At 49.3% G+C, this 21,828-nt stretch overlaps 1 protein-coding gene across 1 annotated transcript in view; it reads right to left on the bottom strand.

The window, feature by feature from the left end:
• Nucleotides 1-11,849: 11,849 nt before the first annotated feature.
• LOC128689551 (metabotropic glutamate receptor 8-like) overlaps nucleotides 11,850-21,828 on the bottom strand; it is a 68,614-nt gene continuing 58,635 nt past the window's right edge. Inside the window, exons 12-14 of the mRNA XM_070086485.1 lie at nucleotides 17,868-18,172; nucleotides 13,709-13,843; nucleotides 11,850-13,430 (exon numbers count right to left, since the gene is read on the bottom strand). Coding sequence (XP_069942586.1) covers nucleotides 13,245-13,430; nucleotides 13,709-13,843; nucleotides 17,868-18,172 — 626 coding nt within the window. The 3' untranslated portion in view covers nucleotides 11,850-13,244. The remainder of the gene's footprint in view (nucleotides 13,431-13,708; nucleotides 13,844-17,867; nucleotides 18,173-21,828) is intronic.

Here is a 21,828-nt window from a genome sequence, read left to right as displayed (position 1 = left end):
TCACTTAGTGATAACACTAGTGATGATAACACCTCACCTAGTGATAACACTAGTGATGATAACACCTCACCTAGTGATAACACTAGTGATGATAACACCTCACCTAGTGATAACACTAGTGGTGATAACTTCACTTAGTGATAACACTAGTGATGATAACACCTCACCTAGTGATAACACTAGTGATGATAACACCTCACCTAGTGATAACACTAGTGATGATAACACCTCACCTAGTGATAACACTAGTGATGATAACACCTCACCTAGTGATAACACTAGTGATGATAACACCTCACCTAGTGATAACACTAGTGGTGATAACTTCACTTAGTGATAACACTAGTGATGATAACACCTCACCTAGTGATAACACTAGTGATGATAACACCTCAAACAGTGATAACATTAGTGATGATAACTTCACCTAGTGATAACACTAGTTATGATAACACCTCACCTAGTGATAACACAAGTGAGGATAACACCTCATCTAGTGATAACACTAGTGGTGATAACTTCACGTAGTGATAACAACAGTAATGATAACACCTCACCTAGTGATCACACTAGTGGTGATAACATCTCACCTAGTGATAACACTAGTGATGATAACACCTCACCAAGTGATAACACTAGTAATGATAACACCTCACCTAGTGATAACACTAGTAATGATAACACCTCACCTAGTGATAACACTAGTGATGATAACACCTCACCTAGTGATAACACTAGTGATTATAACTTCACCTAGTGATAACACTAGTGATGATAACACCTCACCTAGTGATAACACTAGTGATGATAACACCTCACCTAGTGATAACACTAGTGATGATAACACCTCACCTAGTGATAACACTAGTGGTGATAACTTCACTTAGTGATAACACTAGTGATGATAACACCTCACCTAGTGATAACACTAGTGATGATAACACCTCACCTAGTGATAACACTAGTGATGATAACACCTCACCTAGTGATAACACTAGTGGTGATAACTTCACTTAGTGATAACACTAGTGATGATAACACCTCACCTAGTGATAACACTAGTGATGATAACACCTCACCTAGTGATAACACTAGTGATGATAACACCTCACCTAGTGATAACACTAGTGATGATAACACCTCACCTAGTGATAACACTAGTGATGATAACACCTCACCTAGTGATAACACTAGTGAAGATAACACCTCACCTAGTGATAACACTAGTGATGATAACACCTCACCTAGTGATAACACTAGTGATGATAACACCTCACCTAGTGATAACACTAGTGATGATAACACCTCACCTAGTGATAACACTAGTGGTGATAACTTCACTTAGTGATAACACTAGTGATGATAACACCTCACCTAGTGATAACACTAGTGATGATAACACCTCACCTAGTGATAACACTAGTGATGATAACACCTCACCTAGTGATAACACTAGTGATGATAACACCTCACCTAGTGATAACACTAGTGATGATAACACCTCACCTAGTGATAACACTAGTGATGATAACACCTCACCTAGTGATAACACTAGTGGTGATAACTTCACTTAGTGATAACACTAGTGATGATAATACCTCACCTAGTGATAACACTAGTGATGATAACACCTCACCTGGTGATAACACTAGTGATGATAACACCTCTCCTAGTGATAACACTAGTGATGATAACACCTCACCTAGTGATAACACTAGTGGTGATAACTTCACTTAGTGATAACACTAGTGATGATAACACCTCACCTAGTGATAACACTAGTGGTGATAACTTCACTTAGTGATAACACTAGTGATGATAACACCTCACCTAGTGATAACACTAGTGATGATAACACCTCACCTAGTGATAACACTAGTGATGATAACACCTCACCTAGTGATAACACTAGTGATGATAACACCTCACCTAGTGATAACACTAGTGATGATAACACCTCACCTAGTGATAACACTAGTGATGATAACACCTCACCTAGTGATAACACTAGTGATGATAACACCTCACCTAGTGATAACACTAGTGATGATAACACCTCACCTAGTGATAACACTAGTGATGATAACACCTCACCTAGTGATAACACTAGTGGTGATAACACCTCACCTAGTGATAACACTAGTGAAGATAACACCTCACCTAGTGATAACACTAGTGGTGATAACACCTCACCTAGTGATAACACTAGTGATGATAACACCTCACCTAGTGATAACACTAGTGATGATAACACCTCACCTAGTGATCACACTAGTGATGATAACACCTCACCTAGTGATCACACTAGTGGTGATAACACCTCACCTAGTGATAACACTAGTGATGATAACACCTCACCTAGTGATAACACTAGTGATGATAACACCTCACCTAGTGATAACACTAGTGATGATAACACCTCACCTAGTGATAACACTAGTGATGATAACACCTCACCTAGTGATAACACTAGTGATGATAACACCTCACCTAGGGATAACACTAGTGATGATAACACCTCACCTAGTGATAACACTAGTGGTGATAACACCTCACCTAGTGATAACACTAGTGATGATAACACCTCACCTAGTGATAACACTAGTGGTGATAACTTCACTTAGTGATAACACTAGTGATGATAACACCTCACCTAGTGATAACACTAGTGATGATAACACCTCACCTAGTGATAACACTAGTGATGATAACACCTCACCTAGTGATAACACTAGTGATGATAACACCTCACCTACTGATAACACTAGTGATGATAACACCTCACCTAGTGATAACACTAGTGATGATAACACCTCACCTAGTGATAACACTAGTGGTGATAACTTCACTTAGTGATAACACTAGTGATGATAACACCTCACCTAGTGATAACACTAGTGATGATAACACCTCACCTAGTGATAACACTAGTGATGATAACACCTCACCTAGTGATCACACTAGTGGTGATAACCCCTCACCTAGTGATCACACTAAAGGTGATAACACCTCACCTAGTGATAACACTAGTGATGATAACACCTCACCTAGTGATAACACTAGTGATGATAACACCTCACCTAGTGATAACACTAGTGATGATAACACCTCACCTAGTGATCACACTAGTGGTGATAACACCTCACCTAGTGATAACACTAGTGATGATAACACCTCACCTAGTGATAACACTAGTGGTGATAACACCTCACCTAGTGATAACACTAGTGATGATAACACCTCACCTAGTGATAACACTAGTGATGATAACACCTCACCTAGTGATAACACTAGTGATGATAACACCTCACCTAGTGATAACACTAGTGATGATAACACCTCACCTAGTGATAACACTAGTGATGATAACACCTCACCTAGTGATCACACTAGTGGTGATAACACCTCACCTAGTGATAACACTAGTGATGATAACACCTCACCTAGTGATAACACTAGTGGTGATAACACCTCACCTAGTGATAACACTAGTGATGATAACACCTCACCTAGTGATAACACTAGTGGTGATAACTTCACTTAGTGATAACACTAGTGATGATAACACCTCACCTAGTGATAACACTAGTGATGATAACACCTCACCTAGTGATAACACTAGTGGTGATAACACCTCACCTAGTGATAACACTAGTGATGATAACACCTCACCTAGTGATAACACTAGTGATGATAACACCTCACCTAGTGATAACACTAGTGATGATAACTTCACCTAGTGATAACACTAGTGATGATAACACCTCACCTAGTGATAACACTAGTGATGATAACACCTCACCTAGTGATAACACTAGTGGTGATAACACCTCACCTAGTGATAACACTAGTGGTGATAACACCTCACCTAGTGATAACACTAGTGGTGATAACACCTCACCTAGTGATAACACTAGTGATGATAACACCTCACCTAGTGATAACACTAGTGATGATAACACCTCACCTAGTGATAACACTAGTGATGATAACACCTCACCTAGTGATAACACTAGTGATGATAACACCTCACATTTTGATAACAATTTTAATTATATCTCAGAAAAATAACACATTTAGAAAATGACTAACATTTTGGGGGGAGGGGGAGGGGGAGGGGAGGGGAGGGGGAAGGGAGGGGGAAGGGAGGGGGAGGGGTGGGGGAGGGGTATGGGACGGAGGAGGGGGAGGAGTATGAGACGGAGGAGGGGGAGGAGGATGGGACGGAGGAGGGGGAGAGGAATGGGCAGGGGGAAGGATATGGGCCGGGGGAGAGGGAGGGGGAGGGGGAGGGGTATCTGGAGAGGGAGAATCTTTGTTAAAAGTCCTCTCTCCTGTCTCTCACTCATCCACTGTCTCTCATCCACTGTCACTCATCCACTGTCACTCATCCACTGTCACTCATCCACTGTCACTCATCCACTGTCACTCATCCACTGTCTCTCATCCACTGTCACTCATCCACTGTCTCTCATCCACTGTCTCTCATCCACTGTCTCTCATCCACTGTCTCTCATCCACTGTCACTCATCCACTGTCACTCATCCACTGTCACTCATCCACTGTCACTCATCCACTGTCACTCATCCACTGTCTCTCATCCACTGTCACTCATCCACTGTCTCTCATCCACTGTCACTCATCCACTGTCACTCATCCACTGTCTCTCATCCACTGTCTCTCATCCACTGTCTCTCATCCACTGTCACTCATCCACTGTCTCTCATCCACTGTCTCTCATCCACTGTCTCTCATCCACTGTCACTCATCCACTGTCTCTCATCCACTGTCTCTCATCCACTGTCTCTCATCCACTGTCTCTCATCCACTGTCACTCATCCACTGTCTCTCATCCACTGTCACTCATCCACTGTCTCTCATCCACTGTCACTCATCCACTGTCTCTCATCCACTGTCTCTCATCCACTGTCACTCATCCACTGTCACTCATCCACTGTCTCTCATCCACTGTCACTCATCCACTGTCTCTCATCCACTGTCACTCATCCACTGTCACTCATCCACTGTCTCTCATCCACTGTCTCTCATCCACTGTCTCTCATCCACTGTCACTCATCCACTGTCACTCATCCACTGTCTCTCATCCACTGTCACTCATCCACTGTCTCTCATCCACTGTCTCTCATCCACTCTCTCTCATCCACTGTCTCTCATCCACTGTCTCTCATCCACTGTCTCTCATCCACTGTCACTCATCCACTGTCTCTCATCCACTGTCTCTCATCCACTGTCTCTCATCCACTGTCACTCATCCACTGTCACTCATCCACTGTCTCTCATCCACTGTCACTCATCCACTGTCTCTCATCCACTGTCACTCATCCACTGTCACTCATCCACTGTCTCTCATCCACTGTCACTCATCCACTGTCACTCATCCACTGTCTCTCATCCACTGTCACTCATCCACTGTCTCTCATCCACTGTCTCTCATCCACTGTCACTCATCCACTGTCTCTCATCCACTGTCACTCATCCACTGTCTCTCATCCACTGTCTCTCATCCACTGTCTCTCATCCACTGTCACTCATCCACTGTCACTCATCCACTGTCTCTCATCCACAGTCTCTCATCCACTGTCTCTCATCCACTGTCTCTCATCCACTGTCACTCATCCACTGTCTCTCATCCACTGTCACTCATCCACTGTCTCTCATCCACTGTCTCTCATCCACTGTCACTCATCCACTGTCACTCATCCACTGTCTCTCATCCACTGTCTCTCATCCACTGTCTCTCATCCACTGTCACTCATCCACTGTCTCTCATCCACTGTCTCTCATCCACTGTCTCTCATCCACTGTCACTCATCCACTGTCTCTCATCCACTGTCTCTCATCCACTGTCTCTCATCCACTGTCTCTCATCCACTGTCTCTCATCCACTGTCACTCATCCACTGTCTCTCATCCACTGTCACTCATCCACTGTCTCTCATCCACTGTCTCTCATCCACTGTCACTCATCCACTGTCTCTCATCCACTGTCACTCATCCACTGTCTCTCATCCACTGTCACTCATCCACTGTCTCTCACTCATCCACTGTCACTCATCCACTGTCTCTCATCCACTGTCACTCATCCACTGTCTCTCACTCATCCACTGTCACTCATCCACTGTCTCTCACTCATCCACTGTCACTCATCCACTGTCACTCATCCACTGTCTCTCACTCATCCACTGTCACTCATCCACTGTCTCTCACTCATCCACTGTCTCCCACTCATCCACTGTCTCTCACTCATCCACTGTCTCTCACTCATCCACTGTCACTCATCCACTGTCTCTCACTCATCCACTGTCACTCATCCACTGTCTCTCACTCATCCACTGTCACTCATCCACTGTCTCTCACTCATCCACTGTCACTCATCCACTGTCTCTCACTCATCCACTGTCACTCATCCACTGTCTCTCACTCATCCACTGTCACTCATCCACTGTCTCTCACTCATCCAATGTCACTCATCCACTGTATCTCACTCATCCACTGTCACTCATCCACTGTCTCTCACTCATCCACTGTCACTCATCCACTGTCACTCATCCACTGTCACTCATCCACTGTCTCTCTCTCATCCACTGTCACTCATCCACTGTCTCTCACTCATCCACTGTCTCTCACTCATCCACTGTCTCTCACTCATCCACTGTCTCTCACTCATCCACTGTCTCTCACTCATCCACTGTCTCTCACTCATCCACTGTCTCTCACTCATCCACTGTCTCTCACTCATCCACTGTCACTCATCCACTGTCTCTCACTCATCCACTGTCTCTCACTCATCCACTGTCTCTCACTCATCCACTGTCTCCCACTCATCCACTGTCTCTCACTCATCCACTGTCTCCCACTCATCCACTGTCTCCCACTCATCCACTGTCTCTCACTCATCCACTGTCTCTCACTCATCCACTGTCTCTCACTCATCCACTGTCACTCATCCACTGTCTCTCACTCATCCACTGTCACTCATCCACTGTCTCTCACTCATCCACTGTCACTCATCCACTGTCTCTCACTCATCCACTGTCACTCATCCACTGTCTCTCACTCATCCACTGTCACTCATCCACTGTCTCTCACTCATCCACTGTCTCTCACTCATCCACTGTCTCTCACTCATCCACTGTCACTCATCCACTGTCTCTCACTCATCCACTGTCACTCATCCACTGTCTCTCACTCATCCACTGTCTCTCACTCATCCACTGTCTCTCACTCATCCACTGTCTCTCACTCATCCACTGTCACTCATCCACTGTCTCTCACTCATCCACTGTCTCTCACTCATCCACTGTCTCTCACTCATCCACTGTCTCCCACTCATCCACTGTCTCTCACTCATCCACTGTCTCTCACTCATCCACTGTCACTCATCCACTGTCTCTCATCACTGTCTCTCACTCATCCACTGTCTCCCACTCATCCACTGTCTCTCACTCATCCACTGTCTCATCCACTGTCATCATCACTGTCTCTCACTCATCCACTGTCACTCATCCACTGTCTCTCACTCATCCACTGTCTCTCACTCATCCACTGTCTCTCACTCATCCACTGTCTCCCACTCATCCACTGTCTCTCACTCATCCACTGTCTCCCACTCATCCACTGTCTCTCACTCATCCACTGTCTCTCACTCATCCACTGTCTCTCACTCATCCACTGTCTCTCACTCATCCACTGTCTCCCACTCATCCACTGTCTCTCACTCATCCACTGTCTCTCACTGTCATCATCACTGTCACTCATCCACTGTCTCTCACTCATCCACTGTCTCTCACTCATCCACTGTCTCATCCACTGTCTCTCACTCATCCACTGTCTCTCACTCATCCACTGTCTCTCACTCATCCACTGTCTCTCACTCACTCATCCACTGTCTCTCACTCATCCACTGTCTCTCACTCATCAACTGTCTCTCACTCATCCACTGTCGCTCACTCATCCACTGTCTCTCACTCATCCACTGTCTCTCACTCATCCACTGTCTGTCTCTCACTCATCCACTGTCTCTCACATCCACTGTCTCTCACTCATCCACTGTCTCATCACTCACTCCACTGTCACTCATCCACTGTCTCTCACTCATCCACTGTCACTCATCCACTGTCATCATCACTGTCTCCCACTCATCCACTGTCTCTCACTCATCCACTGTCTCCCACTCATCCACTGTCTCACTCATCAACTGACTCTCACTCATCCAATGTCTCTCACTCATCCACTGTCTCTCACTCATCCACTGTCACTCATCCACTGTCTCTCACTCATCCACTGTCTCTCACTCATCCACTGTCTCTCACTCATCCACTGTCTCTCACTCATCCACTGTCTCTCACTCATCCACTGTCTCTCACTCATCCACTGTCACTCATCCAATGTCTCTCACTCATCCACTGTCTCTCACTCATCCACTGTCTCTCACTCATCCACTGTCTCTCACTCATCCACTGTCTCTCACTCATCCACTGTCTCCCACTCATCCACTGTCTCTCACTCATCCACTGTCTCTCACTCATCCACTGTCTCTCACTCATCCACTGTCTCTCACTCATCCACTGTCTCTCACTCATCCACTGTCTCCCACTCATCCACTGTCTCCCACTCATCCACTGTCTCTCACTCATCCACTGTCTCTCACTGACTCTCTCTCACCCACTGTCTCTCACTCATCCACTGTCTCTCACTCATCCACTGTCTCTCACTCATCCACTGTCTCTCACTCATCCACTGTCTCTCACTCATCCACTGTCTCTCACTCATCCACTGTCTCCCACTCATCCACTGTCTCTCACTCATCCACTGTCTCTCACTCATCCACTGTCTCTCACTCATCCACTGTCTCTCACTCATCCCCTGTCTCTCACTCATCCACTGTCTCTCACTCATCCACTGTCTCTCACTCATCCACTGTCTCTCACTCATCCACTGTCTCTCACTCATCCACTGTCTCTCACTCATCCACTGTCTCTCACTCATCCACTGTCTCCCACTCATCCACTGTCTCTCACTCATCCACTGTCTCTCACTCATCCACTGTCTCTCACTCATCCACTGTCTCTCACTCATCCACTGTCACTCATCCACTGTCTCTCACTCATCCACTGTCTCTCACTCATCCACTGTCTCTCACTCATCCACTGTCTCTCACTCATCCACTGTCTCTCACTCATCCACTGTCTCCCACTCATCCACTGTCTCTCACTCATCCACTGTCTCTCACTCATCCACTGTCACTCATCCACTGTCTCTCACCACTCATCAACTGTCTCTCACTCATCCACTGTCTCTCACTCATCCACTGTCTCTCACTCATCCACTGTCTCTCACTCATCAACTGTCTCTCACTCATCCACTGTCTCTCACTCATCCACTGTCTCTCACTCATCCACTGACTCTCACTCATCCACTGTCTCTCACTCATCCACTCTCTCACTCATCCCCTGTCTCTCACTCATCCACTGTCTCTCACTCATCCACTGTCTCTCACTCATCCACTGTCACTCATCCACTGTCTCTCACTCATCCACTGTCTCTCACTCATCCACTGTCTCTCACTCATCCACTGTCTCATCACTCATCCACTGTCTCTCACTCATCCACTGTCTCTCACTCATCCACTGTCTCTCACTCATCCACTGTCTCGCACTCATCCACTGTCTCTCATCCACTGTCTCTCACTCATCCAATGTCTCTCACTCATCCTCTCACTCATCCACTGTCTCTCATCACTGTCTCTCACTCATCCAATGTCTCTCACTCATCCACTGTCTCTCATCCAACTCACTCATCCACTGTCTCATCCACTGTCACTCATCCACTGTCTCTCACTCATCCACTGTCTCTCACTCATCCACTGTCTCCCACTCATCCACTGTCTCCCACTCATCCACTGTCTCCCACTCATCCACTGTCACTCATCCACTGTCTCCCACTCATCCACTGTCTCTCACTCATCCACTGTCTCTCACTCATCCACTGTCTCTCACTCATCCACTGTCTCTCACTCATCCACTGTCTCCCACTCATCCACTGTCTCTCACTCATCCACTGTCTCTCACTCATCCACTGTCTCTCACTCATCCACTGTCTCTCACTCATCCACTGTCTCTCACTCATCCACTGTCTCTCACTCATCCACTGTCTCTCACTCATCCACTGTCTCTCACTCATCCACTGTCTCCCACTCATCCACTGTCTCTCACTCATCCACTCTCTCACACTCACTCATCCACTGTCTCTCACTCATCCACTGTCTCCCACTCATCCACTGTCTCTCACTCATCCACTGTCTCTCACTCATCCACTGTCTCCCACTCATCCACTGTCTCACTCATCCACTGCCTCTCACTCATCCAATGTCTCTCACTCATCCACTGCCTCTCACTCATCCACTGTCTCTCACTCATCCACTGTCTCTCACTCATCCACTGTCTCTCACTCATCCACTGTCTCCCACTCATCCACTGTCTCTCACTCATCACTGTCTCACTCATCCACTGTCTCTCACTCATCCACTGTCTCTCACTCATCCACTGTCTCTCACTCATCCACTGTCTCTCACTCATCCACTGTCTCACACTCATCCACTGTCTCATCACTGTCTCTCATCATCCACTGTCTCTCACTCATCCACTGTCTCTCACTCATCCACTGTCTCTCACTCATCCACTGTCTCTCACTCATCCACTGTCTCACTCAACTGTCTCTCACTCATCCACTCTCTCACTCATCCACTGTCTCTCACTCATCCACTGTCTCTCACTCATCCTGTCTCTCACTCATCCACTGTCTCCCACTCATCCACTGTCTCATCCACTCATCCCACTGTCTCTCACTCATCCACTGTCTCCCACTCATCCACTGTCTCTCACTCATCCACTGTCTCATCCACTCATCCACTGTCTCTCACTCATCCACTGTCTCTCACTCATCCACTGTCTCTCACTCATCCACTGTCTCCCACTCATCCACTGTCTCCCACTCATCCACTGTCTCTCACTCATCCCCTGTCTCCCACTCATCCACTGTCTCTCACTCATCCCCTGTCTCCCACTCATCCACTGTCTCTCACTCATCCACTGTCTCTCACTCATCCACTGTCTCCCACTCATCCACTGTCTCTCACTCATCCACTGTCTCTCACTCATCCACTGTCTCCCACTCATCCACTGTCTCCCACTCATCCACTGTCTCACTCATCCACTGTCTCTCACTCATCCACTGTCTCTCACTCATCCACTGTCTCACTCATCCACTGTCTCACTCATCCACTGTCTCCCACTCATCCACTGTCTCCCACTCATCCACTGTCTCCCACTCATCCACTGTCTCCCACTCATCCACTGTCTCCCACTCATCCACTGTCTCTCACTCATCCACTGTCTCTCACTCATCCACTGTCTCCCACTCATCCACTGTCTCCCACTCATCCACTGTCTCCCACTCATCCACTGTCTCCCACTCATCCACTGTCTCACTCATCCACTGTCTCACTCATCCACTGTCTCTCACTCATCCACTGTCTCCCACTCATCCACTGTCTCTCACTCATCCACTGTCTCTCACTCATCCACTGTCTCCCACTCATCCACTGTCTCCCACTCATCCACTGTCTCTCACTCATCCACTGTCTCACTCATCCACTGTCTCACTCATCCACTGTCTCACTCATCCACTGTCTCCCACTCATCCACTGTCTCCCACTCATCCACTGTCTCTCACTCATCCACTGTCTCACTCATCCACTGTCTCTCACTCATCCACTGTCTCACTCATCCACTGTCTCTCACTCATCCACTGTCTCTCACTCATCCACTGTCTCACTCATCCACTGTCTCCCACTCATCCACTGTCTCCCACTCATCCACTGTCTCTCACTCATCCACTGTCTCCCACTCATCCACTGTCCTCTTGCAGTGCTGGTGAAAGTAACAACGTCTCTCTACTTTCTCTCAGCGAGAGATCAGGTGGTTGTAAATATTCTCTCTGACCAGAAGAGAGGAGAAACTTCTCTAATTTATTTTTGATGAATAACTCTAGTTTATTCTCTTGTTGTCAAGAGACAAGCAACCCCCCCCCCTCGCGGACACTGTAAACACAGTTCACTATACAGTAAAACTGAATATTAAATGTCTTGATTAAAAGAAGAAACTAAGATGAACACAGGAAAGATGGGTTGGCGGTCACAGTGACGCGGGAAGTGTAACAAGGTGACCTGTGAGGTGAGGTCACCGTGGCTGCTGACCTCAGCTGCTGTTTATTCTTTACAAGGCGTCGAGTCTGTAGACGTCTGTACTCAGCACCATTCAGAGGAGTTTCCAAAATGCAACCCATTAAAAACAGGACACTGAAGAAATCAGGGCACGGACGGGGGGTCAGTCCCATGATCAGGGAGTCGTACAACTCGTCATGGGTTCAATTCTCACCCGTTCTGTGGTTTGTTGGCGATCGTCTCATTACGATTTCTCGTGCAAAAAATTAATAAAAACTTTGGGAAGGCTTGTCGACCGAGTACTGAAGATTTTAGGTGCGTAGATGTAATCACCAGACGCGGAATGAGCAAGGTAAATAAGAGAGGTGACAGCGTCCCTTGCTAGGGTACAACTTGCTGGTCCAAGATAGCAGTTCTTCTTCTTCTCGTATCCTCAACAGTGAGAATACCGCTTGTTCTTGTTTTTTGTTCCAGGTGAACGTTCACTCGAGGTGCCGCCTTCCTGGAGACGTAACTCAAGGCGGGGTGCCAAGGTACCCGGAGTGCCTGGGGTAGAGAGATAGCGCTGGCACTCTCTGCATGCCAGCCTCCCTCCACCTCCTGCTGACGGAGGCACTGCTGGAACCTTCAGAGGTAGGTCGACTCGTCCAACAAGGGCGTCTTGAGTGTGTTACTTTCAACCTTCTGCTCCTCCTCCTCCTCCTCCTCCTCAAGCTCCTCTTCCTCCTCCTCCTCCAGCTCTTCCTCAGAGAACTCCTCCTCCTCCTCCTCCTCCAGTACACACTCTTCCACCACACTTAAAGTTTCTCCCAGACTAGCACCACAGGTCAAGTCTTGGGGAGCCTTGTTGAACGAGCCAGCCATCGCCTGCTGTGCCTGCTGCAGAGGTTCTTCCTGCTGCTGCTGGTAACCCAGCAGAGTGCTGTTGGTGCTGCAGGCATGGCGACAAAGGACCCTGCTCAGAGGTGCGTCTCCAGTTAGAGCAGCACCTCTCGCCGACCCTAGGTGATTGAACTGTCCTCCAGACTCGGTGTCGTCACCGTCAGCGAGTCGCCGTTGACGTGCTGGCTGATGGAGGAAGGCGCAGGCGCGTGCAAACTCGAATGGTTGATGGACAACACTGACTGCGCTGTCTGCGACCGTGAGGTGAAGCGCATGCTTTGTCCGTAGCTCTTGTTCTGCGACCCCTGCAACACAAGATTACGTTAGCCACCCCTGCAACACAAGATTACTTTACCCACCCCTGCAACACAAGGTTACCTTAGCCACCCCTGCAACACAAGATTACGTTAGCCACCCCTGCAACACAAGATTACGTTAGCCACCCCTGCAACACAAGATTACGTTAGCCACCCCTGCAACACAAGATTACGTTAGCCACCCCTGCAACACAAGATTACGTTAGCCACCCCTGCAACACAATGAGAATCTTGAGGGGACCTTGACAGGTCCCCACAAAACTCACCTTGACAGGTCCGGAGCCTTGACGGACGTTCTTGTATGGTTGGAATATCACAATATAGACCTTAGGAGTGAAGAGACAGCCCAGGGAGACAGAGGCACTGATGTTGACACACATACACATGCTTGCCAGCTGGATCTGTTAAGGTGTACACATGTACGTCAGTAAGTGTACATGTTAAGTAGGTGACAAGACATGAATAAACACGCTGACAGAAGTTACATACACACACACACATATATATATATACACACACACACACACACATAGAGTAGTTAGGAAGTGGAATAATCTGACAAGCGATGTAGTGGAGGCAAGAACTATACATAGTTTTAAGACGAGGTATGATAAAGCTCATGGAGCAGGAAGAGGGAGGACCTAGCAGCCAGGAGCCGAGTCTCGACCCATGTAACCACAGTTAGGTGAGTACACACACACACACACTTAAGGAGACATCCCCAGACATAATAGCACTCACAGAAACAAAACTCACCAGAATAATAACAGATTCAATCTTTCCATCCGGATATCAAATATTCAGGAAAGACAGAGGGAGGAGAGGGAGAGGAGGAGTTGCACTGCTCATTAAAAACCAGTGGGGGTTTGAGAAAATGGAAGGAATGGACGGCACGGGCGAAAGGGACTACTTAGTAGGAACAATCCGGTCTGAGGGACATAAGGTGATAATTGCAGTAATGTACAACCCACCACAGAACTGCAGGAGGCCAAGAGAAGAATATGATGAGAGCAACAGAGCAATGGTCGACACACTAACCGAGGTGGCCAGGAGAGCACACATGGGGGGAGCAAAGTTACTAGTTATGGGTGATTTCAATCACAAGGAGATTGACTGGGAAAACCTGGAGCCCCATGGTCGTCCCGAAACATGGAGAGCCAAGATGATGGATGTGGTACTGGAAAACCTCATGCATCAACATGTTAGAGACACTACCAGAGAGAGAGGAGAGGACGAACCAGCAAGACTGGACCTTGTATTCACCTTGAGTAGTTCTGACATCGAGGATATCATGTATGAAAGGCCCCTGGGAGCTAGTGATCATGTGGTTCTGTGCTTCGACTACATAGTTGAGCTCCAAGTGGAGAGAGCAGCAGGAATAGGCTGGGAAAAACCAAACTACAAAAGGGGGAACTACTCAGGCTTGAGGAACTTCTTTCAAGACATTCAGTGGGAGAGGGAACTGACAGGAAAACCAGTACAAGAAATGATGGACTACGTGGCAACAAAATGCAAGGAGGCAGAGGAGAGGTTTGTTCCCAAGGGAAACAGAAATAATGGGAAGAACAGAACGAGTCCTTGGTTCACCCAAAGGTGTAGGGAGGCAAAAACTAGGTGTACTAGAGAATGGAAAAGGTACAGAAGACAGAGAACTCAGGAAAATAAAGAGATTAGCCGAAGAGCCAGAAACGAATATGCACAGATAAGAAGGGAGGCTCAGCGGCAATACGAAAATGACATAGCATCGAAAGTCAAGACTGACCCGAAGCTGTTGTACAGCCACATCAGGAGTAAAACAACAGTCAAGGACCAGGTAATCAGACTGAGGAAGGGTGATGGGGAATTCACAAGAAACGACCGGGAGGTATGTCAGGTGCTCAACACAAGATTTAAAGAGGTATTTACAGTGGAAACCAGTAGGACTCCAGGAAATCAGAACAGGGGGGCACACCAGCAAGTGCTGGATGAGGTACCTATAACCAAGGAGGAGGTGAAGAAGCTGCTATGCGAACTTGACACCTCAAAGGCGGTGGGACCAGACAACATCTCTCCGTGGGTCCTTAAAGAGGGAGCAGAGATATTGTGTGTACCATTAACAAAGATCTTCAACACATCATTTGAAACTGAGCAACTCCCCGAGGTATGGAAAATGGCAAATGTAGTCCCAATTTTTAAAAAGGGAGACAGACATTAGGCACTAAACTACAGACCTGTATCACTAACGTGTATAGTATGCAAGGTCATGGAGAAGATCATCAGGAGGAGAGTGGTGGAGCACCTGCAAAGAAACAAGTGTATCATTGACAAGCAGCATGGTTTCAGGGAAGGAAAATCCTGTGTCACAAACCAACTAGAGTTTTATGACAAGGTGACAGAAGTAAGACAAGAGAGAGAGGGGTGGATCGACTGCATTTTTTTGGACTGCAAGAAGGCCTTCGACACAGTTCCTCACTAGAGGTTACTCCAAAAGTTAGAGGATCAGGCACACATAACAGGAAAGGCACTGTAATGGATCAGAGAATACCTGACAGGAAGGCAACAACGAGTCATGGTACGTGACGAGGTGTCAGAGTGGGCGCCTGTGACAAGCGGGGTTCCACAGGGGTCAGTCCTAGGACCTGTGCTGTTCTTGGTATATGTGAACGACATAACGGAAGGGATAGACTCAGAAGTGTCCTTGTTTGCGGATGATGCGAAGTTAATGAGAAGAATCAAATCGGATGAGGATCAGGCAGGACTACAAAGAGATCTGGACAGGCTACAAGCCTGGTCCAGCAACTGGCTCCTTGAGTTTAACCCTGCCAAATGCAAAGTCATGAAGATTGGGGAAGGGCAAAGAAGACCGCAGACACAATATAGTTTAGATGGCCAAAGTCTGCAAACCTCACTCAAGGAAAAAGATCTTGGGGTGAGTATAACACCGAGCATATCTCCTGAGGCGCACATCAATCAGATAACTGCTGCAGCATACGGGCGCCTAGCAAACCTACGGATAGCGTTCCGATACCTCAGTAAGGATTCGTTCAAGACTCTGTATACCATCTACGTCAGGCCCATACTGGAGTACGCAGCACCAGTTTGGAATCCACACCTAGTCAAGCACGTCAAGAAATTAGAGAAAGTGCAAAGGTTTGCAACAAGACTAGTCCCAGAGCTACGGGGATTGTCCTACGAAGAAAGGTTGAGGGAAATCGGCCTGACGACACTGGAGGCCAGGAGGGTCAGGGGAGACATGATAACGACATAAAATACTGCGCGGAATAGACAAGGTGGACAAAGACGGGATGTTCCAGAGAAGGGACACAGACACAAGAGGTCACAACTGGAAGTTGAAGACTCAGATGAATCAAGGGGATGTTAGGAAGTATTTCTTCAGTCATAGAGTAGTCAGGCCGTGGAATAGCCTAGAAAGTGAAGTAGTGGAGGCGGGAACCATACATAGTTTTAAGGCGAGGTATGATAAAGCTCATGGGGCAGGGAGAGAGAGGACCTAGTAGCAATCAGTGAAGAGGCGGGGCCAGGAGCAGTGACTCGACCCCTGCAACCACAAATAGGTGAGTACAAGTATTTCTGAGGGCTACCTAAGTGTACTACAAGGGTCGCCAAGTGTGTCAGGGTAGTGAACAATTCCTTGAAGTGATTTACGATTTGCCTAAGCCACTTAAGTGTGGGGAGAGCCACAATTTTATAAGTAAACTAGAAAGTGATACTTAGAGGCGCATTCAGAGTTGGCAGGCCTAGTGTGTGTGCTCAGGCGACGGTGCCACGTGTCACCCAGGAAACATAATAAGGTGAAATGAGTGTGTGACCAGTGAAAGAAATACAGTGAATAGGGTACATTATATATCGAGAAGCAACAGAGGTGCATCTATGTTAGGACGTCACATCGAGCTGGACAATCTACAGGCTGCTACAGGCTGCTACAGGCTGCTACAGGTTGCTACAGGTTGCTACAGGCTGCTACAGGCTGCTACAGGCTGCTACAGGCTGTTCACAGGTATTCACCTATGCATGGTTGTTGGGTGTGGGGTGTTGGTTTCCGATTACCCAGCCAGCTGACTGTGAACTGTCCAACTCTCCTAGTACGATGAAGAATAGGCTATCAAGTACTCAGTAATGAATAGCAATTGGTAATTTATAGAACAAGGCGAGACAGGATCCTTTAAAACTAGGTGGAAGTAAAACCAGTATAGCAGGTAGGTGTGAGTCAGGTCACAAGAGGGCGGGGCCAGGTAAGAGACCACTGAACTCCACATTCACTCTCACACACCTCAATACACAATTCCAGTTAATAAACCCTTACATACCTACACACACACACACACACACACACACACACACACACACACACACACACACACACACACACACACACACACACACACACACACACACACACACACAATAAATAATAACTTCCCTCACCTTATAATCATTATTAGTGCCGAAATAGATAGGTATAAAAGCCAGCCAGACGATACATGTACTGTACATGGTGAAGCCGATATACTTGGCCTCGTTGAAGTTCTCAGGTATCTTCCTGGTCTTGAAGGCGTACACAGTGCACAGCAGGATAAGTACCATGTTGTAGCCCAGGGACAGTATCAACGAGATGTTTGAGATACCACAGGTCAGTACCGCTACTAGACGGTACGGGTACACTTCTGTGGTGTTTGGGAACTCTACCAGTAGCCAGGTTACCACCCCCACCAACTGCACCCCCACCAACCCTGTGGGAGAAGGGGTTAGTAGTCTTGATGGTGGGAGAGTGGGAGGGGTTACTGCATTTACCTACTTGTGGTTACAGGGGTCGAATCCTGGCTCCTGTCACCTCACGTGTGTACATCACAGTGTACGTCACAATGTGTACATCACAGTGTGTACATCACAGCGTACATCACAATGTGTACACCACTGTGTGTACATCACAGTGTACATCACAGTGTGTACATCACAGTGTGTACATCCAAGTGTGTACATCGCAGTGTACACGCAGTGTACATCACAGTGTGTACATCCCAGTGTGTACATCCCAATGTGTACATCACAGTGTGTACATCACAGTGTACGTCGCAGTGTGTACATCACAGTGTGTACATTCCAGTGTGTACATCGCAGTGTACAGCACAGTGTGTAGATCAGAGTGTACATCACAGTGTACATCACAGTGTACATCAGGAGGAGAGGGAGAGACCGAGAGAGGGGGGAGGGGTAGACGGGGGGAAGAGAGGAATAAATCCTTGACTCCAGGCTTAGTATTTCTGTGGGGGGGGGGGAGAGGAGAGGGAGGGGGAACTGACTGGTGGTGGGGGAAAGGGGAGGGAGGGGGATCTGTCTGGTGGTGGGAGGAGGGGGAGAGGGGAGGGAGGGGGATGTGCCTGGTGGTGGGGGAGGGGGAGAGAGGAGGGAGGGGGATGTGCCTGGTGAGGGGGGAGGGGGAAAGGGGAGGGAGGGGAAGAGGGTAGGGAGAGGGGACAGGGGAGGGATGGGGAGAGGGGAGGGAGGGAGAGAGGAGAGGGAGGGGGAGAGAGGAGGGAGGGGGAGAGGGGATGAAAAGGAGAGAGGAGAGAGGGAGAGAGGGGAGGGAGGGGGAGAGGGGAGGGAGGAGGATGTGCCTGGTGGAAGGAGGGGGAGAGGGGAGGGAGGAGGATGTGCCGGGTAGGGGGAGAGGGAGAGGAGAGGGAGGGGGAGAGGGGAGGGAAAGGGATGTGCCTGGTGGGGGGAGGGGGAGAGGGGAAGGAGGAGGATGTGCCTGGTGGGGGAGGGGGAGAGGGGAGGGAGAAGGATGTGCCTGGTGGGGGAGGGGGAGAGGGGAGGGAGGAGGATGTGCCTGGTGGGGGGAGGGAGAGAGGGGAGGGAGGAGGATGTGCCTGGTGGGAGGAGGGGGAGAGGGGGGAGGAGGATGTGCCTGGTGGGAGGGAGGGGGAGAGGGGAGGGAGGAGGATGTGCCTGGTGGGGGGCAGGGGGAGAGGGGAGGGAGGAGGATGTGCCAGGTGGGAGGGAGGGAGAGAGGGGAGGGAGGAGGATGTGCCTGGTTGGGGGGAGGGGAAGAGGGGAGGGAGGGGGATGTGCCTGGTGGGGGAGGGGGAGAGGGGAGGGAGGGGGATGTGCTTGGTGGGGGAGGGGGAGAGGGGAGGGAGGGGGATGTGCCTGGTGGTGGGAGGGGGAGAAGGGAGGGAGGGGGATGTTCCTGGTGGGGGAGGGGGAGAGGGAGGGAGGAAGATGTGCTTGGTGGGAGGGAGGGAGAGAGGGGAAGGAGGAGGATGTGCCTGGTTGGGGGGAGGGAGAGAGGGGAGGGAGGGGGATGTGCCTGGTGGGGGAGGGGGAGAGGGAGGGAGGGGGATGTGCCTGGTGGGGGGAGGGGGAGAGGAGAGGGAGGGGGATGTGCCTGGGGGGGGAGGGGGATGTGCCTGGGGGGGGAGGGGGAGAAAGGAGGGAGAGGGATGTGCCTGGGGGGGAGGGGGAGAGGGGAGGGGGAGAGGGGAGGGAGGGGGATGTGCCTGGGGGGAGGGGGAGAGGGAGGGAAGGGGATGTGCCTGGTGGGGGGACGGGGAGAGGGGAGGGAGGGGGATGTGCCTGGTAAGGGGAGGGGGAGTGGGGAGAGAGGGAGATGTGCCTGGTGGGAGGAGGGGGGAGAGGGGAAGGAGGAGGATGTGCCTGGGGGGGAGGGGGAGAGGGGAGGGAGGGGGATGTGCCTGGGGGAGGGGGAGAGGGGAGGGAGAGGGATGTGCCTGGGGGGGAGGGGGAGGGGTAGAGGGGAGGGAGGGGGATGTGCCTGGGGGGAGGGGGAGAGGGGAGGGAGGGGGATGTGCCTGGGGAGAGGGGGAGAGGGGAGGGAGAGGGATGTGCCTGGGGGGAGGGGGAGGGGGAGAGGGGAGGGAGGGAGATATGCCTGGTGGGGGGAGGGGGGAGAGGGGAGGGAGGGGGATGTGCCTGGGGGGGAGGGGGAGAGGGGAGGGAGGGGGATGTGCCTGGGGGAGGGGGAGAGGGGAGGGAGGGGGATGTGCCTGGGGAGAGGGGGAGGGGGAGAGGGGAGGGAGGGGGTTACTTAACATTACAAGTGAGAATTAAGTGAAAATGTGACTGATGGAACAACACAGTATCACACACACACACACACACACACACACACACACACACACACACACACACACACACACACACACACACACAGGGGCCAGGAGCTGTGACTCGACCCCTGCAACCACATCTAGATGAATACACACACACACACACACATACACACAGCTAGTTGACACACTGGCTAGAGTGGCCAGAAGAGCTCATGCATGCAGGGCAAAGCTCCTGATCATGGGTGACTTTAACCACAAGGAGATAGATTGGGAGAACTTGGACCCGCATGGGGGCCAAGATACATGGAGGGCTAAGATGATGGAGGTGGTACTGGAGAACTTCATGTACCAACACGTAAGGGACACTACAAGAGAGAGAGGAGAGGATGAACCAGCAAGGCTGGACTTAGTATTCACCTTGAGTAGTGCAGATATCGAGGACATCACATATGAAAGACCCCTTGGGGCCAGTGACCATGTGGTTGTAAGCTTCGAATACACAGTAGAGCTACAAGTGGAGGGAGAAGCAGGAAGGCCAGGACGAATGAAGCCAAACTACAAGAAAGGGGACTACACAGGAATGAGGAACTACCTGAACGGGGTTCAGTGGGACAGAGAACTGGCAGGGAAACCAGTTAATGAGATGATGGAATATGTAGCAATAAAATGCAAGGAGGCTGAGGAGAGGTTTGTACCCAAGGGTAACAGGAGTAATGAAAAAGCCAGGATGAGCCCATGGTTTACCCAAAGGTGCAGGGAGGCAAAAACCAAGTGTGCTAGGGAATGGAAGAAATATAGAAGGCAAAGGACCCAGGAGAATAAGGAGAACAGTCGTAGAGCCAGAAATGAATATGCACAGATAAGAAGGGAGGCCCAAAGACAATATGAAAATGACATAGCAGCGAAAGCCAAATCTGACCCGAAACTGTTGTACAGCCACATCAGGAGGAAAACAACAGTCAAGGACCAGGTAATCAGGCTAAGGAAGGAAGGAGGAGAGACAACAGGAAATGACCGGGAAGTATGTGAAGAACTCAACAAGAGATTCAAAGAAGTGTTCACAGAGGAGACAGAAGGGACTCCAGAAAGACGGAGAGGTGGGGCACACCACCAAGTGCTGGACACAGTGCACACAACCGAGGAAGAAGTGAAGAGGCTTCTGAGTGAGCTAGATACCTCAAAGGCAATGGGGCCAGATAACATCTCCCCATGGGTATTGAGAGAGGGAGCAGAGGCGCTATGTGTACCCCTAACAACAATATTCAATACATCTATCGAAACAGGGAGATTGCCTGAGGCATGGAAGACAGCAA

The sequence above is a fragment of the Cherax quadricarinatus genome, chromosome 18 (assembly GCF_038502225.1).
Source record: "Cherax quadricarinatus isolate ZL_2023a chromosome 18, ASM3850222v1, whole genome shotgun sequence".
Classification (NCBI taxonomy): Eukaryota; Metazoa; Arthropoda; class Malacostraca; order Decapoda; family Parastacidae; genus Cherax; species Cherax quadricarinatus.
Note: the sequence above shows the minus strand (reverse complement) of the source record. Positions and strands in the feature narration are given on the sequence as shown.